General features: G+C 38.4%; 1 protein-coding gene across 1 annotated transcript; it reads left to right on the forward strand.

Moving 5' to 3' along the window:
• Positions 1 to 12,665: 12,665 nt before the first annotated feature.
• LOC141001048 (monocyte chemotactic protein 1B-like) lies at positions 12,666 to 15,367 on the forward strand. The gene is made up of 3 exons (XM_073471982.1): positions 12,666 to 12,806; positions 14,446 to 14,563; positions 14,655 to 15,367. The coding sequence occupies exons 1-3, from the start codon at positions 12,740 to 12,742 to the stop codon at positions 14,767 to 14,769; spliced, it is 300 nt and encodes a 99-aa protein (XP_073328083.1). The 5' UTR covers positions 12,666 to 12,739; the 3' UTR covers positions 14,770 to 15,367.
• The last annotated feature ends 6,622 nt before the right edge of the window (positions 15,368 to 21,989 follow it).

Raw genomic sequence — 21,989 nt, forward strand, 5'->3', positions numbered from 1 at the left:
TCGACATTTTGACTGTTGAATTTCGCCTGGCCTCTCCACTCTGCTCCTCCAACACTCCCTGTTGAACTAATCCAGAGGGTTTTATTTACAGTGAATTGTTTCATGTAGCCAATTTACACACACTCCTTTTATTGGATTTGTTTTAGATGTAGTGTAAGGATGATTTTTTTTTTTTTTTTTTTTTTTTTTTATGATTCTACCTTCAGGGACTGTTGGATCCTCATTCTTTTAGTGACTGTGTATAAAAGGAAAACACTATTTAAGTAATGAGAGTGAAGCTACTGACTGGCCTTTACACTGACCGTCTGTGTCCTTGTGTTGTGCTCCTTCCTGAAAGGCTCTTGGTCAGTTCATTCACCTTACTGCTCCCACATCAGTCCCAGGAACTTCAACAAGTGTCTTTTTTTCTAAAAAAATAAATTAAACTAGTCTTTCTAAGGGGAGAAAAATAATATGATACGATTTCTATTGTCGCCACTTCACTTTTTATAGGGAGATTAAATGCCTGTTTAATACTATATGGTATGTTTCTAATGAGAGGTATTGTATTGGGACATGAAACCAGAGGAAAAAAATGTTTGATGCAATGCTTATAGCATGTTTTTCATCCATGAAAGGACTCTCAAGGTTTTGCTGATGCATGATGGGAAACGGTATCAGTTTACAACATTAATATAGAGGCTTGATACACGTACTTGCTTGAGTCCGGCTGCTTGGCGAGTCAAGAAGCATTTTGCCCTAAAAAAATACACACTTACTGTATGCCAGTGTGACATTTGTGCATGTGAGACTCGTAACACACATAAAGGTATGCACAGGAACATACTGAGGATTTACATGAGGCAGTACACATCATGTACAGAGGGGTTTCAGGTGGGGTAACATACCCTCTGGTGGCCATATTGGAGGACATGTGACTTACCTATCATTGAGAGGGTAGATATTGTCAGCTTGTTAGCTAACAAACCACTGTAGCTGTCTGGTTAGCGAGCCACTACTGTCTTATAAGCATGTCTGATTTGTGCACTTGTCAAAATACAGTATACAGCCCAGTTTTGGTTTGAGCACAATCAGTTGTCTGAGGGATCACCATGACAACAGCCATATTGTGATGCAACTGCAAAACCTCGTAACACAAAAAAACATTTTGAGACCTACAAACTGCGCACACCCAATTCAGTACGCCAATTATACACATCTACATTTAATAAAGTTCTTAACGGTCCCAAAGATTGAGACAGCCCGCTCACAGAGATACAGACTTCAAATTAATGCGACATACCAAGTACACAAGTGCAAAAACATGAAGTTGAGGTGAGGTCAGACTGAAAGCAAAACTTTAAAACTGCAACAGACGCAAGTTTTATTTCACTCTGGATGTTGCAAAATGAGACGAGAACCTACACCTAAATGTTTCACTTAAAGGTGCAATACCTAAGAACTGGCCACTTGTCAAAGTCACAAATAGGAGGCAGCATATCACCAGAGTAACCACTTGCTGCTAATAACTGTAACTGCTGTTAGCTAATTAGCTTTGTTAGCAGTGCAGTTAGCAGTCCTATTACCTGACTTGAGTCTGTCTGGACTGGAAGCTTGGAGCACTGGGGGAGTATTGGGGCCATGCTTTTGATAGCAGGTTAGCATGCTAACTTCATAGACTTGTTTGACATAACGTCACACTTAACAATTTCAGATTTAGATTTAGATTTTTTAATGTTTCAAACTAAACATTCACATATTTTACCTTTAAGTGAAAACTTAAACTACATTTACATTGCAACCTTGGGAATATTTTCACTCATGATATGGTTATTGCAGCATAGCATCACATGCAACTCCCAATCTGTAACAGACCCAGACAGACCATGGTGTCAAACAGGAACTGAAACATTGTGAACAGCAATGTTTAGTTGTTGTAACTGTTAAGAGGCTCTCCTTGTGCCCCCTGTGGACCTGCTGCCATGGTGCTCCCTGTAAACAGACACCATGTTGAGTGATAGGCCACTGCCATTACCTCAAACTGTAGAAATTAACATGGAAGCAGGTGTAAAATTGAATCATTAGTAATCTTGAAGGAACAGTTCACCCAGAAATAACAATTCAGTCATTATCTATTTATCCCGAGGATGATAGGAAGTTGAAAAGCCATTATTTATACCTTTGACGTGTGGTCAAGCTTTATCACCCAGTTCAGACAGGGTGTTAACACTTTTAGCTTAGCGGCTACAGCAAAAATGTCGGCTTTAAAAAGGGGGTAAATAATGTCATTTCAAATCAATCTCAGGGCTTCCAGAGATGTGTATTATCTAGAGGAGCAGTATGCATACAACTACTTCAGTTGTTTAGGAGAATGCTGCAACTCTTTTGCTGTGAAACTCCAGAAATGTTTTGTGGACTACTGTACTTCCCCTGACTTTTCGTGGGCATGGTTTGTGAGTAGTAGTAGTAATGACTGAATTTTCATTTTTGGGTAAACCGTTCCTTTAAGTGAGATTTAGCCAAATCTAAAAATGAAAATTTAGTTGTGTTAAAAACTCAGCAAAATAACTCTGTAATGTCATTTATAATATTAGCTCCCATAAGCTGGTAGCTAACCAGTCCATGGAAGACTGTTGGAACAAAACATCTGAGTAAATTGCGTTGAGCGAGGATCTGCTTTATTACTAATGAATTCAACCTTAAATATGTAAGGGGGAGATTGTGTTACTCCTTTCAAAATTCACACGTTTTTCTTTAAAAGGTGAGTTGGGTGTTTCCTAACACTCAACACTACATGCTAACATGTTAGCAGCAACCTCCAGATCAGTTTCTACCGTACTGGGAACACTTGGATCATGATGGTTGTGTCGACAAAATCACGCTGTATTTTTATTTTCTTATATTTCTTTGTGAAAAATGATCCCTAATGTAGAAGCCTGTTGCTCTGAATAAAACACGTGTTACTGTTACACTTTAGGACTTCAGATACTGTTTGACTCCCATGGTCTGCATGGTGGAAAATGTTTACAACAGTTTTATGACCTGCTTGCCTGTTTCATGGTACTGAAGAGGAGCTTTTCAACTGTCACTATGTGTGTGTATGTTTGGGCAGCTCACTGTGTTATATTTTAGTAGTACAAATGTGCTGATTGATATGTTGTACGGTAACACCGGAGGGACAGTACAGTATGTGTTTACAGATGTGTGTGCGTGCAGTCGTGTGTGTAAGCATATTGGTTGTTCTTTTGTGTGTGTTCAACTGTCATTTTTACGTACAGTATGAGTCCACAGGTCACCTGGCTGCTCTGACACTCTCTTTATGACTCACATTATTATGACTAATATATTCTTCATATTACTAAGGTTTGTATCTGTGCTTTCTTTTTTCAAATTCAAGCTTTACCATGATTTTTCTTTTTTTTTCTTCTTTAGATTCACCACTCTGGTTAGGGTGAACTTCAGATGAGATCAAATGCTAGAACCTGTTATTTACTTGGTAAACAGTCGTGTAAATACACTACAGGTTCATAGTGAGTTACAGAATGGTGCCACAGTTTCCCTGAGGATTTGCTCTCAGGGTAAATAAGTTGTGTTTTAGGGGGCGCAGTTGTAGCTAATGTAAAAATGTGTTTAACAAACTTTTCTTTTCAAATGTCCTATTCTATTACACAACACCATGCAAATAAGTGTGGAGAGACAGTGCTGCAAGCATCCCAACAGTGGGTCCTGTGTAATGCTACATCTTCATGATTCTACTCTTTTATGTTATTCTTAAACGATGGGAAGTGGAGGTCATTCATTTTATATTTTTTATATTTTGTTTTGCTAATTGTTCTGTGTTTGTATTTTTGCATATTTTTGATAACAAAAAGTCTGTAGACAGTCTGGCAAAGTTTGGTTTGTGTCGGTGTTGCACAACCCCGATTCTCAAAAAGTTGGGACTCAGTGTAAAACACGATTTATAACCTAACGCAGTCATTTGCAAACAAACTGTGTTTACTGACAACACTTTTCTGAAGTGTTCCTGAGCCCATGTAGTCATTTTTTTCATACAATCATGATACCATCACCTGTCACCAAATGTTTACGTGTGGAATGTTGCAAATGGGTGTTTTTGGCTCATCCCACAAATGTTGTCTCCATTTTGTTCTGATTTTTGAAATCGGGGTTGTGTGTTCATGGTGAGTCCTACCCTGAATACAGTGGTAGTGGTGGGACCCTGACATTTCAGGCACTCATTAAATTGAATGAACTCACCAGATGGAAGGCAATCTGTTTGATGATTTCTAAAATTAAAAACAATAAGTTAGATGAGTGTAGAAAGTAACACAATTAAAAGTTGCATTAATACTTTTTTTTTGGCCACTTGGGGCAGCTCTGTTTTTGCTTCACCAGTGTCTCAAGAAAAAAATTCTGGCTCTAAATGCTCCAATATGATCACTTTTGGCACTGGGCAAGTAGTGTATAGTGGGTCTATCAGAGTTTGATTTATGAAAGCAGTTACCTATTGCAGCTTGGACTTGATGACAGCTGTGAGACTGAACTAAAACATTAAGTTGTCAGGCAAAACAGTGTGCTGAAAGACACTAAAACGCTCTGTGGAGTTGAGGTTCATTTCTCACAGTAATTTTACTGAAAAGTCACATAAATGCAGCTTTAAAATTGGTACAAACAATTTAAAATTAAAGACAGCGCAAGACTTCTTCCTCTCTTACCAGCCAGGCTCTTCTCAGCAGCAATGCGCTCAGTGCTGCCACTGGTGTATTACGGTAACACTGCAGATCAGACAGCTGTCTAATTTATATACTTTCTAACCTCAGTGTTGTAAGAAGCACCCAAAAGTCGCACTTGAGTAAAACTAATATAATGTGAAAATATTACTTTGGTAAAAGGAAAAAGACTTAAAGTAACTGATATTAAATGTGCTTGATTATCAAAAATACAAGTAAAAGTAAATTACACACTTGATTTTATCAGTTCTGATATTCAGCATTTATCTGATTATTAGTGTTTTCCAATACAATTATTTCATTTAAAAAAATGCACTTCTTTGGCCCTGAATTCAACAATCTTCAAAGTAACTAGTAACTAAAGTTTTCAATTAGATGTAGTGGAATGCAAATTACAATATTTGCCTCCAAAATGTAGGGAGTGAAAGTACAAAGTAGCAGAAAATGGAAGTCCATGCACAAGTACCTTGAAATTGTACACTTCTTGAGTAAATGTACTTCCATGTCTGATGTCATATAAGACCTCTCACTGGTGAATGTCATTATTTTTGTTACCTTACACTCGCCTGATGTAATTATTTTCAACCTTAGCAGTTGCTAAGATGATAAAAAACATTTTATGACCACCTGAGTGACTGAAATGTCTAGGTTCTATCATGTAGACATTCAGGCCCATGATACACAGTATGACGGTCCTGGATGAGGGCCCAGTATCTCCACAGAGGGACAATGTTTCATAATACTGTTGCTAATGACAATCAAGCAACCTGAAATAACCCGTCATAGCCTTCACAGGCTCTCTGTGGAGCTACACACTCACCACACTGCCATCGCCATGAGCCGACACACTGCAGGTTGACCTGAAGGAGTCCAGCGGGGGGGGACCATTGTGCAGGACAGCACACCACAACCGAGACTCCCATTATTATTTGTGTCTTTTCTCAAATCATTGTTGAAACAAACAGTGTCACTGATGGAACACACAAGGAAATCAGATCATGGTCATCTAACTTGTGAAGCATTAAGAAGACAGACACCAAAATTATTATGTCTGTGCTGAATGCAAACGCTAATAAGATGTCAATTAAGGATTACAGATTATAAAGTCCAAGGAGGGCTGGAGAAACGATATCAAACATGAGCATTCACACATATTTACACTCACAGGTCACTCTTCCTTCTGTCTGCTGTTAATCAGCCATGACTCATGCATTACTTTGGTGTCTTTGGCATAAAGTAAGCTAACCAATGGGTCCATTGCCGAGAAATGTTTGTATTTTGAGAATTCCTGAAATAATTGTAATATTTTGTAACATTTTCGATCACTGCCCCCCTTTTGTCCATCTCAAATTCAGGGGAGAATTGTTCTGTAGTCGGCCAGGACGCAGCGGGTCCAAGATGAGCTCCAAGCTTTTGTAGCTGCATGTACTGTAATAATGCTTCAGGCTTGTAGTCTCAGTAGAAGTGATGCCTCACTTTGCTTTCCTTTTCTAGTTTGATTTCTATAATTTGTCTCAAATGTTCATGTTTTTTTATTGATTTTTGTCTTTGGATGGGGGGTATTTCTCGATGGGGTCATCCAGCTTGGTCTCTGTAATGTGGCTGGGGGATCAATAGCTTTTCTCTTTCTAAGCTTCTTCAACAAACTGCTCATTTTCTTCTGCTTTTTTAATGAAACAAATGAGTTTCCCCTCTTTATCTGTGTCTTTGTGTCGTTATTTGAGCAGGTGGGGTTCATTCGCTGGGCTGCAGTCAAAGCTTGGATGGAGATAACTAGTCAATATAACACCCAGTGCTGATGTTAATACTAGTACGAAGGACTTGTGGTCAGTGGAAGCAGTGGTTGACCCCAAGTTTTACCCAAGGGAAAGAGAGTGGGTTGCGTTTAAGGTTCATTTCCTTATTTCCCACATGAGATTGTACCATTTTACCCAATGTGCAGAATATCTCCGAGTCAGTTGTTCTCAAGTGAGACTGGTATTTGATTACAACACTGGAGTCAGACCAAAAAAGAAACCGTTGTTTGTCTCTCTTAAAGGACAAGATATGAGGAAGTGAAATATGTTTTTTAAGGAGGCCTTCTGCTTTTGATGAACAGAGGGAGAAATCTAGCACTTAACATTTACATACGGTGCTCTGTCAAGTGTGAAAAACTCCCCACACACTGAAAGTGAAGTCGGATTAGTCATATGTCACAAACAAAAATCGTGAGACTGAGAAAGGGCAAGAGGGAGCTGTTTATTCAAGTACAATTAAAGCAACATTATGTAACTTTTTTTAACAGTTTCAAAATCATTTTGATAGTACAGTGTCTTATTATGGGGTGAATGGTGTCTCTGCCACAGCTACTCTGAACCCCCATCACTTGTTTCTGAAACCTCAGTGAGAGGACAGGATCACAGCGTTACATACATGTTTACTTCAACATACAAGTTTTCACGACATTTACAAGAGTGGTGTTGCACTCAGAAACTCAAGTAAAACCAAAAATATATACACTACCAGTCAAAGGTTTGGACACACCTTCTCATTCAATGGTTTTTCTTTATTTTTATTATTTTCTACATTGTAGGCCAATACTGAAGACATCCGAACTATGAAGGAACACATATGGAATTATGTAGTAAACAAAACAGTGTTAAACAAACCAGAATATGTTTTATATTTTATTTTCTTCAAAGTAGCCACCTTTTGCTTTGATGACAGCTTTGCACACTTCTGACATTCTCTCAATCAGATTCATGAGGTAGTCACCTGGAATGGTTTTCAGTTAACAGGTGTGCCTTGTCAAGAGTTAAAGGGTCGTCATCATCAGTGTCGTGCATCAGCAGTGACTTTCCCCCCACTGCGTCCTGTGAGCCGAGGTCTGTCCCGCTGTTGTTGCTGAAGAAAGTAGTTCTGGCTAGTTTGCGGGGTCACGAAGATAAAGCGTTTTGCTTCAAAAAACAATATCCGTTCAAAAGAGTAAAACATTTGCATCACAAAATCGTTTACGAGAAAAAAGTCAGACCTCACGATCACCTGGCACTATTTCCCCTCCCTTCGTATCACTGCGCGCTTCCGCCTGTTGACACACGGCACCGCTCCGTCAGCTGTTTCACGGTGTCAAAAGTCACTGCTGATGCACAACACTGATGGTGAGGATGTCATACAACTTCATGTCAAAAAATCCGAACTATCCCTTTAATTTGTGTAATTTCTTGCCTTCTTAATGTGTTTGAGACCATCAGTTGTGTTTGTGCAGAGCAATGGTTGGTTCACAGTTCAATACAGTGAATAGCCATATTTGACTACTGCTCTAATCCATATTATGGCAAGAACCACTCAGCTAAGTAAAGAGAAACGACAATCCATCATTACTTTAAGACATGAAGGTCAGTCAATCCGGAAAATATCAAGAACTTTGAATGTATCCTCAAGTGCAGTCGCAAAAAACATCAAACACATGATGAAACTGGCTCTCATGAGGACCGCCCAGGAAAGGAAGACCAAGAGTTCCCTCTGCTGCAGAGGATAAGTTCATTAGAGTTACCCGACTCAGAAACCACAAATTAACAGCACCTCAGATTACAGCCCACATAAATTCTTCACAGAGTTCAAGTAGCAGACACATCTCAACATCAACTGTTCAGAGGAGACTGATGAGTCCAAATTTGATAGTTTTGGTTCCACCCACCATGTCTTTGTGGGAGCAGAAAAGGTGAGCGGATGGTTTCTACATGTGTGGTTCCCACCGTGAAGCATGGAGGAGGAGGTGTGATGGTATGGGGCTGCTTTGCTGATGACACTGTTGGTGATTTATTCAAAATTCAAGGCACACTTGAAACCAGCATGGCTACCACAGCATTCTGCAGCGACATGCCATCCCATCTGGTTTGCACTTAGTGGGACCATCATTTGTTTTTCAATGGGACAATGACCCCAAACACACCTCCAGGCTTTATAATGGCTATCTTACCAAGAAGGAGAGTGATGGAGTGCTGCGTCAGATGACCTGGCCTCCACAATCACCTGACCTAAACCCAATTGAGATGGTTTGGAATGAGTTGGACCGCAGAGTGAAGGCAAACAGCCAACAAGTGCTCAGCACCTCTGGAAACTCCTTCAAGACTGTTGGAAAATCACTCCAGTTGACTACCTCATGAATCTGACTGAGAGAATGCCAAGAGTGTGCAAAGCTGTCATCAAAGCAAAAGGTGGCTACTTTGAAGAGTATAAATAATAATATAATATAATATAATATAATATAATATAATATAATATAATATAATATAATATAATATATGTAAAGAATATAAAACATATTCTTTTTTGTTTACTACATAATTCCATATGTGTTCCTCCATAGTTTGGATGTCTTCAGTATTGATGTACAATGTAGAAAATAATAAAAATAAAGAAAAACCATTGAATGAGAAGGTGTGTCCAAACTTTTGACTTGTAGTGTATATATATATGAGATTTCTAAAAATCAACTAAGCATACTTTTCTGCATAATATTCTGTTAAAACAATAAATAATAATAATTTTCAAAATTAATATGTCATAGCCACAGGTATTGGACAACATTTACAAAGATACTGATATATTAGTGATAGACCAATATCAGCCGAAACTCTACCTGTTCACCAACAACAGACTGATCAAGTTAGAGACCAGCTGCTGAACACTGTGGAGCATCTAGCAGCTAAAGAGCCAGAGATTTTTTCTCAATAGCTGTTCTGAAACACAGCCTCAAATGAATGTTAATGTTACTTTATGTTTGCTGGATGTGTTGTAGGCTGTAGCCTAACTGTTAGCTAACACGTACAGTGATAATATGACAATTTCATGATTACAGCTTGTTTCACTGCCACGACGTGGCCAGAAAGAAATCATTAAAGCTGTGTTAAAGTTGCACTAATCAATATATTATAAACAATTGGCCAAAAACTACAGTATGTGTGAAAGTGACTCATAGTGATGAAACAACAGAAAAGTCAACTCTGCAGTTCCCCTTTGCTCTACTGAGGGTTTTTTTGGCATCTTTCATCTAATTGATTTGGTTTCATGGTCTGCAGACTTTACCGTTCATCCAGTCTCACCACTGTCATCAGCATCTTTTAAAGTCTTCAACATATACTGTAAGATTGTAGGCAATGTAATGAGGGTATTGTATGAGATCATCAAATTAATTTACTCATTTCATTTCTTGGTGTTTTAGCATGTTTAACTAATAAACAATAAACATAAAATGGGTCATTTGAAAAGGTGATGAGTACATGTTCCCAGCGTCCCCAGTTTAAATGACATCTATGCTTCAAAAAAGTTATTTATTTTAGTGCTGAAACTTAAACCAACAACAACAACAATGAAACAAATCTTACAGTGAAGTAGTTGTAGCGACATGATTTAACTTGTCTCAGTGCATAACAGCATTATTGAATTGAGCGTTGAATCCATTCTTAACTTTGGATGTGTTTTGACAAATTTATATCACCTTAGGATCAGTAAACTAGCTTTGTCTGAGCTTTCAACCACATGATCTTCATCCTTCTTCACTGCTGGTGAAGACCAAGACATGGACTAATTTCAGATTATTTTTGCCATGCAACTTTATTAAAGAACTACTTCTGAAAAATCATTGTTTTCTTGTCCAGGTGAGTGAACAGCCTTAGTTTATTTAAAGACACAAAAAACTGAAGTGGAAGACGGAAACATTGCTGTGTACATGAAACTAACTAACCGTCCAGTCTAGATCATTTCATCAAGTCCAGCTCCTCGCCTGCTACAGGGTGTCTCCACACCTGGCTGGTTCACACATGGCATGAGGATCACTATGACTACCTCATGCTAAAAAACAGAGCAGAGATATGAGTCAGACCACCATAAGCCCCCATACAGATGTACTTGAGTTCTCACACAAAGCCCACCTGCCATGGTGCATTTTGTGCACTGATGATGGATACTGCTGCAGTATGTGTCTACTCTTCTGAAGCACACATTTTAAACAGGTTCTTCCAGTTATTTAAAAAAGAAATTTGGATGCATACTGTATCCAGGATATCATGTTAAATTAACACTTTGGTGAAAGTGACAGTCACCCATATGAAAAGTACTTGAGTAAAAGTCATAAAGTAAATGTACTACAGTATCAAAAGTACAAGTAAAAGTAAATTATACATGTATTGACATGTATGTATACATTGTATACTATGGGTCGACTGATAATCCGCCTGGTCTACAATCAGATCTGATATTCAGCTATTTCCTGGTCATCAGAATCAGGGATTTTTCTTACTGTTACTGCCAATAAACATAAATTCATTTAAAAATGTCCTACTCTGCTCTAAAGCAGTGTGCAATCTGTGGCATTACATCATTGTATGGAAGTACTAACCATACTAACCCAATGAAACTGCTGTGTAATGTCTTCTGTGGTTGTTCAGGTTGGAAACAACCAATTTAGTCTGCCAAAAAGAAATCTTCTTCCTCGTGCTGATTACATAATTGTTTTTGTTGCACAGAAATCCTTGAGAATCCCCAGACTGGTTGTACAGGTTAAACTTCCATTGTATTGAAGGCCAATAAAAGCAGGAATTCTCCCTTCACTGTCTTATGACTCTTCCCCCCAGTTTACTGACATGAATACAAACTGGAATATTCTCTGACTAAATGTTCTGCAGTACAGGCAGGGATTTTACACAAACACTTTGAATTTTGTTGGGAAAAAAACTGCTGCCTCTTTTTATATTCATTAGACCACATTCATATATACCTGCTGTCAAAAATCTACTGCAGTCTGTTCAATTCTATCATCATAAGTCCTTTTGTCTGTTTGTCTGTTGGTTTATTCAAGGTAAAGGAACAATTCAACCAAAAAATGAAGATTGCAGATTGAAAGCCGATTGAGACATTGTCTCTCACTCTTGCACAGGACCTGAAGATGTAAATTATCTTATAGCTAACTCTGGTACAACAAAGCAGCTGTGCACTGTCCCTGTCAAATAAACAAAGAAATAAAATAGAAAGTCAGGTGAAGTTTGAAATCCACAAAACATTTCCGGAGTGTCACAGCAAAAACAGTGGTGCGGAATCCTCCTAAACAACCGAAGTAAATGGGGAATTCTTTTAAAATAAATTTTTCAAAAAAAACATCAAACGGCTCCATACTGCTAGTTGGCTCACTCCAAGAGACCCTCAGTGCATGGTTGAGCTCTTGTACCCACTTCAGACAGGATAACCTTTTAGCTTGGCACAGTGAGGATTTGGGCTTGACAGGGGTATAAATGATGTCTTTGGGATCAATTTGGGATCACGGGGTTCCTGGAGACTTTGATTATGTACGGAGCCGTTTTATGTGCTCTTTATTGGTTGTTGTTTGTTTTGTTTATTTACATTAGATACTTTCTCGTGAGCACGAGATACTTTCTCGTGAGCACAAGATACTTTATGTTTTGGTTTTTTTTCCCCATGTCCCTTTAGGGGCTCCGTACAATGTTGATTTTGTTGTGGAAAAATTTCGTTTTTGGTTGAACCGTTCCTTTAATAACTGATATTTATGGTCAACCACACAGGTTTGCACTCAGCTACTGCAGAATGCTACTTCACTCACAATGGTGAATTTAAAATAAAAAAAAGGGTCAGCAAAAAATACTTCATGAGACAGTAGCTGTGACGTGTAGGAGGTGACACACACACATCTGAAAGTACAGAGGTTTTGATCACAAGCACACAAGCGAAGTGAAGTTTAGAGGAAACCACGTTTGAAAAGGTTGTAGTTCCTCATTTCAATAGCTGATCACTGTCAGTGAATAAGTGGAACTGAAAGGGACAAACAAACACGCAAATAGCCCACATGAAATCCCCACGCCTGGTAAAGTCCGGCACCAGCTATAGGTCAGATATGACACATCATTTTAGAATTTCCAAGCGGCTCCTGAACTGTATAAATGTGTCTGCGGATGGAGAACAGGTTCACACAGCAGAGAGAACAGACTGATACAGCACAACTTAGACTTTGACCTACTGCTACATACAAAGACTTCAGGATGGCTGCCCCTCGTCTCGCTCTGGCTGTGTTTGTGCTGATGCTGGCTGTCATCGCTGTGACTGAAGGTAAGATAGAGCTTGATGATGATATATTCAATCGATGTGTGAGAGAGGTGAAAAAAGTGTTTTGTAAAATGGATCAATGGTTATAGAGAGTTAACCAGCCAGCTGTAAAACAGTTTTAGATTTTAGACAGCATTGTAAAAGATACTCAGAAAGTCATAATTGAGTAAAAGTAAAGAGATCGTGTTAAAATATTACTCTGGTAAAGCTGAAAGTCCACCATACTAATAGTACTTGAGTCAAAGTCATAAAGTATCGGATATTATTAAGAATGAGAAGTAATTTTCCAGCAACAAATGTATAAAAGTGCAAGTAATTTATTGGAAAAATGTGGTTGTTAACAAGTGTCTAAATGAGACTACAGAGCTTGTCGGGGACATTAAACGTCATCACAGCGAACACAGAGACTCATCTACTCACTAGTCACTAGTTTATAGGCCGACTTTAGTTACAAACTATAGTCTGACTCAACAACTTTTAGATTAGTAGATTAGATTAGATTGATCAATTTATAGAAAACGTTATTAGTAATTATGTCGTAAGACACTTAGCCGTGGTGACGTTTAAGTTAAGACCGTAGCATGGTCTGTTTATAGCCTAACATAGCTTTTTACTGCTAGTGATTTAATTTAGGCTTTGAAAATCAAAACAGTGGTGTTCATCTGTGAAGATTACCTCGCTGAACAAAATGTCTAAGTATCATAAACTTGTGTTTACCACAGAGCTTATTTTCGGCGATAATCCAATATCCAACCAGGGCGATGCTAACTTAACCTACAAAATTATCCATACATCCCTACATCACTCTGTAGCCATCATTAATAAATGCTTGATTTATAGTTAACAAACTTTGGTTAATAGTTATTTGACTGTCAGCAAACAATGAAATGCTTTATAAACCAATTATTTAGCAGTTGTAAAGGTTTATAAAGATCAGCTGCAATTTTAAAATGACCATCCAGAAAATGTGTATAGATGAACTGCACAGTATTTATTAACCATTTACAAAGTATTAGAAACATCAGTCTGAACTTTACAATAAACAAACATAAACGTTAAAAATGACTTGTGGCCTGATGCTTTGTCACCACCAATCTGAACTCACTCCGGCTTCATTTCCAGCAGCATCAGGCAGCTCTGATAAACTGACTGTACACTGTACACCTGCCCAGCACCAAAACACAGTGGGACAGAGTTAAAACAGATGGAAATATTGAACGTAGACTCATCGTATAGCCGTAAACATGACTCAAATGAATGCCAGCGTTGGTCCTTGTTAACTGGGTGTGTAAATATCCAACCGTTTGCCAACAAATAAGCCATCACAACATTATAAAAAAAATAATTAATGCATCTTTGAATATTAATAAACACTGATAGATCCAGCATCAAGCGTTAACATTGTTCCAATCAATAAAATATTAAAATGTTGAACAGCTTACTTTCTTTAATTGAACCAGTCCTTTAATCTCAACAGCAGAATGAGAGCTTGTTTCCATTTCACAATGGAACAATATCAGACCTCGCCTCATGCAGGTCCACAGGAAATTAAAAAAAGGGAACAGAAAAAGGAACAAGGAGATGGTGTCTATGAGTCTGTGTGTTTGTTGTGGGTTGTTCATTTGTCCATGTTTGTTTGCAGGCATGCGTGGTGCTGGACCAAAGAAATGCTGCCAAAGTTTCAATGAGAAGCCTGTGCACAAAGGCAGAGTGGTGAGCTACCAGAAGACCAGCCAGCGCTGCCCTATCCCTGCCATCTTGTAAGTACACTTAGAGCTTAGAGAGCTATAGCATAACATATCTGTATACATGAATGCACTGAGCCTGACTGTCTTGTTTATGTGTGCTCAGGTTCAAGACAGTGGCAGGTCGTCAGCTGTGCGCCAGACCCTCTGCCCCTTGGGTGAAGGACCTCATCAGCTACCTGGATGGCAAAGCTGTCCCAGGAGAGACATCTAACCTGTAACCGTGCCAACAGTATTCCAGAGCCTGCAAAAGAGGAAATCTGGTGAATGATGGTGTGATGCTGCAACTTTGACTACAAATATGTCACTATCGCCATCATAGGGCCTGCACGGGGCAATCATAAGCAAAATATATACCAGTAAGACATCTACTTACACTATATTTTAAAGGGTTTTTTTAAAAAAAAGTTATCATTCCTTTAATACTGACATTTACACCATTTTTTGTTGTTTTTTTTTTTTTACATTTTCTACATGTCTGATTTAATTTTCACATATGGAAAAATATATTTTTGTCCGACCATAAGCACTGTGAACTGTGTCATTTTGAATTAACGCAACAAAAAAAAAGACAAAATGCCTCCCAACTCCACTTCTTCAGTCTTCAGTAGAGTATAAGCTAGTTAACCTCGCTATTTAATCCACTGTGAGTTCTTTGTCTTGTTCTTTATAAAGTGATGTTTTTTTCTATTATCAGTCATGTTCTGAACTCTGTTACTTGTACAGACAGGTAACACAACTTGACAAAAATATTTATTTCTGTATGCTTATGCTACTAATTTGATTCTATTGAATTAAAGGAAGGAAAAAAAACAAAAACAGTTTGGCTCTGTGGTTCTCTCTTTTTCATGTCATGTGCCTAGTTTCTACATATCCTGGTATTTATTTAATAACCTTTTCAATATCACACTGTAGAGACATAAAAATAAATACCAGCCGCTGCAAATTAGCTTAAATCACAACTTTTATCATGTTTCATATTTATTTTGGTCTTTTTACCTTTCATTTCAATGCCAAGGTCTTCTAATTTACTCCTAAACTCTGAGCCCTAGATTAACAGGTTTCTGTATCTGTCTGATAACACTGGACACTTCAGCAGGACTGAAGCAATAATGTTCTACCTTCTGAGCCAAAAAATCATTTTCTCAAAGCCTGACTATGTAACTTTTGGAGGAAGAAATGAAACATTAGGGTGGCTGTGGTTAGGTGTGAGGTAGAGCAGCTCGTCCAATAATCAGAAGATTGATGTTCCTTGGCTCTGGCACCATGTCGGAGAAGTGTCCTTGGGCAAGATACTGAACCCCAAACTGCTCCTGACGGCTGTTCCATCAGTGAGTGAGTGGATGAGCACAGGAATGTGAGCCTCCTATTGCCACTGATGAACAGGTTGGCACCTTGCACAGCAGCCTCTGCCATCACTGTATAAATGTGCAGACCAGAAACGTGCCATATAAACGCAGTTCCATTAACCATTCATATTCCTCTTCTTACAGATAAGAAAGCTGAATTATTGATCAATAAAAATAACACTCTTGCTCAATTCAACACACTTAGGGGTTTTATCATTAAAGCCTGAGTGGGTCTGGTATGACCAGTAGCTTGATGGAGGCTTAGGTCGCGATTTGTGCCACCCATGACTACACTAACATACATCAAGAGAACTCAAGAGTGGTGAACAGAGAACAATCTACTGCTCAGCATCAGCAAAAACCAAGAGCTGAATGTTGATTTTAGAAAAAAGGAGGCAAAGATGCACGTCCCTGTCTACATCAGTAGAGCTGAGATGAAGCAGGTGAACAGTTGAACCATCACTGAGAACCTATCATCGTAATCGCACATCTCCACCCTGGTAGATTCTTTTCAACTTTTACAGAGGAACAATAGAAAGCATCCTGACTGGAAACATCACAAACTGGCATGGTTCATCACGGCCCAGGACAGGAAGGCTCTACAGCGGATGATTAATACTGTCCAGAACATCACTGGTACCATCTGCAGAGCATCAGTGACATCAGTGAAGTGAGATGTCTGCACAGAGTCCAAAGGAGACTAAAGGACAACACCCACCTAGCCACAGTCTGTTCACCCTGCTGCCCTCTGACAATAGCAGCTTCTTTCCTCAGGCTGTGAGACTCTTCAATTCATCCTCCCTTCTCTACTCCATAAAATTGTTTCGTTTTTTTGTATAGATTGTCCTATTCAGCATTAAGGAGCTTAAGTTTAATTAGTTTTGCAACCGGGTTTGTAAAATGACTAGTAAATTCACCTTGAAGCTTAAATGCCACTTGCAGTCACAGTAGCAGAAAGTCTTGATTTACAGTTCACCTGCCTCGAAGGCAAATTTAACATTGGTTTGTGTGATGACAAAATACACAGTGTTGTAAAAGGTACCCAAAAATCATACTTGAGTAAAAGTAAAGGTATTGTACAAGGCAAAGTACATTATACATATATTTACATGTATGTATACACTGTATAGTATACTATGGGTCCACTAATTATTCAGCCTTTTTCTCTGATGAACCATGCAATTTGCAATGTAACTAGCAACTTCAGTTATGAAATACATGTAGTGAGTAAATAAATACAAGTACCTTAAAATTGTACAGTACTTAAACAAATGTATTTAGTTACATTCCATTTGTTCCATTCCGTTTAATGTAAGGGGGAAAGGTGGGTTCTTTTTTTATTGGGTCAAGACCAAAGAGCCAAAGTTCAAGGTAAAAACAGTTCAAATCTATTTTAGTCCCAAATATGTTAAAATTCCATCAGATGTTATGTTGTTGTTTCGGTGTGTGACTTCCTGTCTGCTCTGTGCTGAATTGCTGCGTCGTGCTCCAGCATCCAGCAGAAATAGAAGTCCTGCGTATCTGCTCCGGAAGGGTCCGGACTGCTGGAGCTGGGACGGAGCAGATACGCAACACAGTGGAGCCAGTGGGAGTTAACACATAGACTAGAGTGAAACCTATCAACTCCGCTGCCGTGGCGGAGCCGTGACGGAGCCGAGCCTGACCGGAAATGTATCTGGTGGAATTTAGGGGTAAGAAGGAGCGCTACCGCAGATCATTCATCCCCACAGCCATCAGACTGTTCCTCCTCTCAAAAAAAATCAGTACTGAGCGATATCATCAACATTGTCCATCTCTCCTGGAAGCGGCGGCCCTCATTACCAACTTTCCTCTTTTTACTTCCAGTTGCCATGGCAGAAATAAGGGTCAAGGGGTCACAGCATGATTCACACTGCCAGACAGAGTTACAGAGTGGTGCTGCCACCTTGTTGTGAAAATGAAAATGAAATTTAATTTCAAACCTTTTTTAAAATACTTTTAACATACATGTCAGTATATTGAAATAGGCCTAATGTAAGGGGGAAAGGTGGGTTCTTTTTTTTAATCAGGTGGAGAGCAATACTGAGGAGACCAAATAGCCAAAGTTCAAGGTAAAAACTGTTCAAATTTATTTTACAATTGTTTGAATGCATACATTTAAAAGTATGTTATATTAAAGCGGTTATATTAAAATCCAGATTAAAAGAGTCCCAAATATGTTAAAATCCAATTCAGTTTAAAGGATCCCCAAAAATATTAAAATCCCAGCATCCCTTAAAACCTGCAGTCCAGTGTAGCAGAGAAAAGGTGACCTCGCCACCAGCCTAGTATACCACCGTGCTCACTCTGCAGGTCTCTGTGTCTCTCCACACCTCCTCTGTGTCTCTCCACACCTCTGCCTTCTTTTCCCTCTTTTTCTGCTGTTCTGTGCCAGTCTCTTCATCATCACCCAGGTGGTTGGTCCCACCCATCTAACCACACCATTGGTACCTCGTACCATTCTCAGAAACCCAATTGGTGGTTGCCAGTGCCTGTTACAAAATCAAGCAGGTCTCCAGGTGCAGGTTATCAGGCAATCAAAGTGCTGTGTATTTCTACTGTGTATTTCTACTGTGTGATGTGTATTGCTACTTTGTGTTTCTACAGTGTATTTCTACTGTGTAGTTCTACTGTGTGATGTATATTGCTACTTTGTGTTTCTACTGTGTATTTCTACTGTGTAGTTCTACTGTGTGATGTATATTGCTACTTTGTGTTTCTACAGTGTATTTCTACTGTGTAGTTCTACTGTGTGATGTATATTGCTACTTTGTGTTTCTACTGTGTATTTCTACTGTGTGCTGTGTATTTCTACTGTGTGATGTGTATTGCTACTTTGTGTTTCTACAGTGTATTTCTACTGTGTATTTCTACTGTGTGTTTCTACTGTGTGCTGTTTATTTCTACTGTGTATTTTTACTGTGTGCTGTGTATTTCTACTGTGTATTTCAACTGTGTGCTGTGTATTTCTACTGTGTATTTCAACTGTGTATTTCAACTGTGTGCCGTGTATTTCTAGTGTGTATTTCTACTTTGTATTTCTGCTGTGTACTTCTACTGTGTGCTGTGTTTTTCTACAGTGTATTTCTACTGTGTGCTGTGTATTTTTACTGTGTGATGTGTATTGCTACTTTGTGTTTCTACAATGTATTTCTACTGTGTATTTGTACTGTGTGTTTCTACTGTGTGCTGTTTATTTGTACTGTGTATTTGTACTGTGTGCTGTTTATTTCTACTGTGTTTCTACTGTGTGATGTGTATTGCTACTTTGTATTTCTACAGTGTATTTCTACTGTGTGCTGTGTATTTTTAGTGTGTGATGTGTATTGCTACTTTGTGTTTCTACAATGTATTTCTACTGTGTATTTGTACTGTGTGTTTCTACTGTGTGCTGTTTATTTCTACTGTGTATTTCTACTGTGTGCTGTTTATTTCTACTGTGTGTTTCTACTGTGTGCTGTTTATTTCTACTGTGTATTTCTACTGTGTGCTATTCATTTCTACTGTGTGTTTCTACTGTGTGATGTGTATTGCTACTTTGTATTTCTACAGTGTATTTCTACTGTGTATTTGTACTGTGTGTTTCTACTGTGTGCTGTTTATTTCTACTGTGTATTTCTACTGTGTGCTGTGTATTTCTACTGTGTGCTGTGCATTTCTACTGTGTATTTCAACTGTGTATTTCGACTGTGTGCTGTGTATTTCTACTGTGTATTTCTACTGTGTGCTGTTTATTTCTACTGTGTATTTCTACTGTGTGCTGTGTATTTCTACTGTGTATTTCAACTGTGTGCTGTGCATTTTTACTGTGTATTTCGACTGTGTGCTGTGTATTTCTGCTGTGTGCTCTGTATTTCTACTGTGTATTTCTGCTGTGTGATGTGTATTTGTACTGTGTGTTTCGACTGTGTGCTGTTTATTTCTACTGTGTATTTCAACTGTGTATGTCTACTCTGTAATTCTACTGTGTATTTCTGCTGTGTATTTTGACTGTGTGCTGCATATTTCTTCTGTGTATTTCAATTGTGTGCTGTCTATTTCTACTGTGTGCTTAGTATTTCCACTGCGTATTTTGACTGTGTGCTGTGTTTCTACTGTGTATTTCGACTGTGTGTTGTGTGTTTCTATGTATTTCTACGGTGTGCTGTGTATTTCTACTGTGTAATTCCACTGTGTGCTGTGTGTTTCTACTGTGTGCTTAGTATTTCTACTGTGTATGTCTACTCTGTAATTCTACTGTGTATTTCAATTGTGTGCTGTATATTTCTACAGTGTGCTTAGTATTTCCACTGTGTATTTTGACTGTGTGCTGTGTGTTTCTACTGTGTATTTCTACTGTGTGTTGTGTGTTTCTACTGTGTATTTCTACTGTGTGTTGTGTGTTTCTACTGTGTATTTCTACTGTGTGCTGTGTATTTCTACTGTGTGCTGTGTATTTCTACTGTGTATTTCTACTGTGTATTTCTACTGTGTGTTGTGTGTTTCTACTGTGTATTTCTACTGTGTGCTGTGTATTTCTACTGTGTGCTGTGCATTTCTACTGTGTATTTCAACTGTGTATTTCGACTGTGTGCTGTGTATTTCTACTGTGTATTTCTACTGTGTGCTGTTTATTTCTACTGTGTATTTCTACTGTGTGCTGTGTATTTCTACTGTGTATTTCAACTGTGTGCTGTGCATTTTTACTGTGTATTTCGACTGTGTGCTGTGTATTTCTGCTGTGTACTTCTACTGTGTGCTGTGTTTTTCTACAGTGTATTTCTACTGTGTATGTCTACTCTGTAATTCTACTGTGTATTTCCACTGTGTATTTTGACTGTGTGCTGTGTGTTTCTACTGTGTATTTCTACTGTGTGTTGTGTGTTTCTACTGTATATTTCTACTGTGTGTTGTGTGTTTCTACTGTGTATTTCTACTGTGTGCTGTGTATTTCTACAGTGTATTTCGACTGTGTGTTGTGTGTTTCTACTGTGTATTTCTATGGTGTGCTGTGTATTTCTACTGTGTAATTCCACTGTGTGCTGTGTATTTCTACTGTGTGCTTAGTATTTCCACTGTGAATTTCTACTGTGTTATGTGTATTTCTACTGTGTGATGTGTATTTCTACTGTGTGCTCTGTATTTCTACTGTCTATTTCTATTGTGTGCTGTGTATTTCTACTGTGTATTTCTATTGTGTGCTGTGTACTTCTACTGTGTATTTCTACAATGTGCTGTGTATTTCTCCTGTGTGCTCTGTATTTCTACAGTGTATTTCTGCTGTGTGATGTGTATTTGTACTGTGTGTTTCGACTGTGTGCTGTTTATTTCTACTGTGTATTTCAACTGTGTATGTCTACTCTGTAATTCTACTGTGTATTTCTGCTGTGTATTTTGACTGTGTGCTGCATATTTCTTCTGTGTATTTCAATTGTGTGCTGTCTATTTCTACTGTGTGCTTAGTATTTCCACTGCGTATTTTGACTGTGTGCTGTGTTTCTACTGTGTATTTCTACTGTGTGTTGTGTGTTTCTACTGTTTATTTCTACTGTGTGCTGTGTATTTCTACTGTGTATTTCGACTATGTGTTGTGTGTTTCTACTATGTATTTCTACGGTGTGCTGTGTATTTCTACTGCGTAATTCAGCTGTGTGCTGTCTATTTCTACTGTGTACTTAGTATTTCCACTGTGTATTTTGACTGTGTGCTGTGTGTTTCTACTGTGTATTTCTACTGTGTGTTGTGTGTTTCTACTGTGTATTTCTATTGTTTGCTGTGTATTTCTACTGTGTATTTCGACTGTGTGTTATGTGTTTCTAGTGTGTATTTCTACGGTGTGCTGTGTATTTCTACTGTGTATTTCAATTGTGTGCTGTATATTTCTACTGTGTGCTTAGTATTTCCACTGTGTATTTTGACTGTGTGCTGTGTGTTTCTACTGTGTATTTCTACTGTGTGCTGTGTATTTCTACTGTGTATTTCGACTGTGTGTTGTGTGTTTCTATGTATTTCTACGGTGTGCTGTGTATTTCTACTGTGTAATTCCACTGTGTGCTGTGTGTTTCTACTGTGTGCTTAGTATTTCTACTGTGTAT

Source organism: Pagrus major, chromosome 8 (assembly GCF_040436345.1).
Source record: "Pagrus major chromosome 8, Pma_NU_1.0".
NCBI lineage: Eukaryota > Metazoa > Chordata > Actinopteri > Spariformes > Sparidae > Pagrus > Pagrus major.

What these genes read in the sequence shown, in the direction of transcription:
- LOC141001048 (XM_073471982.1), top strand. Translation starts at nt 12,740, where the DNA reads ATGGCTGCCCCTCGTCTCGCTCTGGCTGTGTTTGTGCTGATGCTGGCT. An exon ending in TGTCATCGCTGTGACTGAAG is followed by an intron (nt 12,807 to 14,445) that starts GTAAGATAGAGC and finishes GTTTGTTTGCAG; the next exon opens with GCATGCGTGGTGCTGGACCA. An exon ending in TGCCCTATCCCTGCCATCTT is followed by an intron (nt 14,564 to 14,654) that starts GTAAGTACACTT and finishes ATGTGTGCTCAG; the next exon opens with GTTCAAGACAGTGGCAGGTC.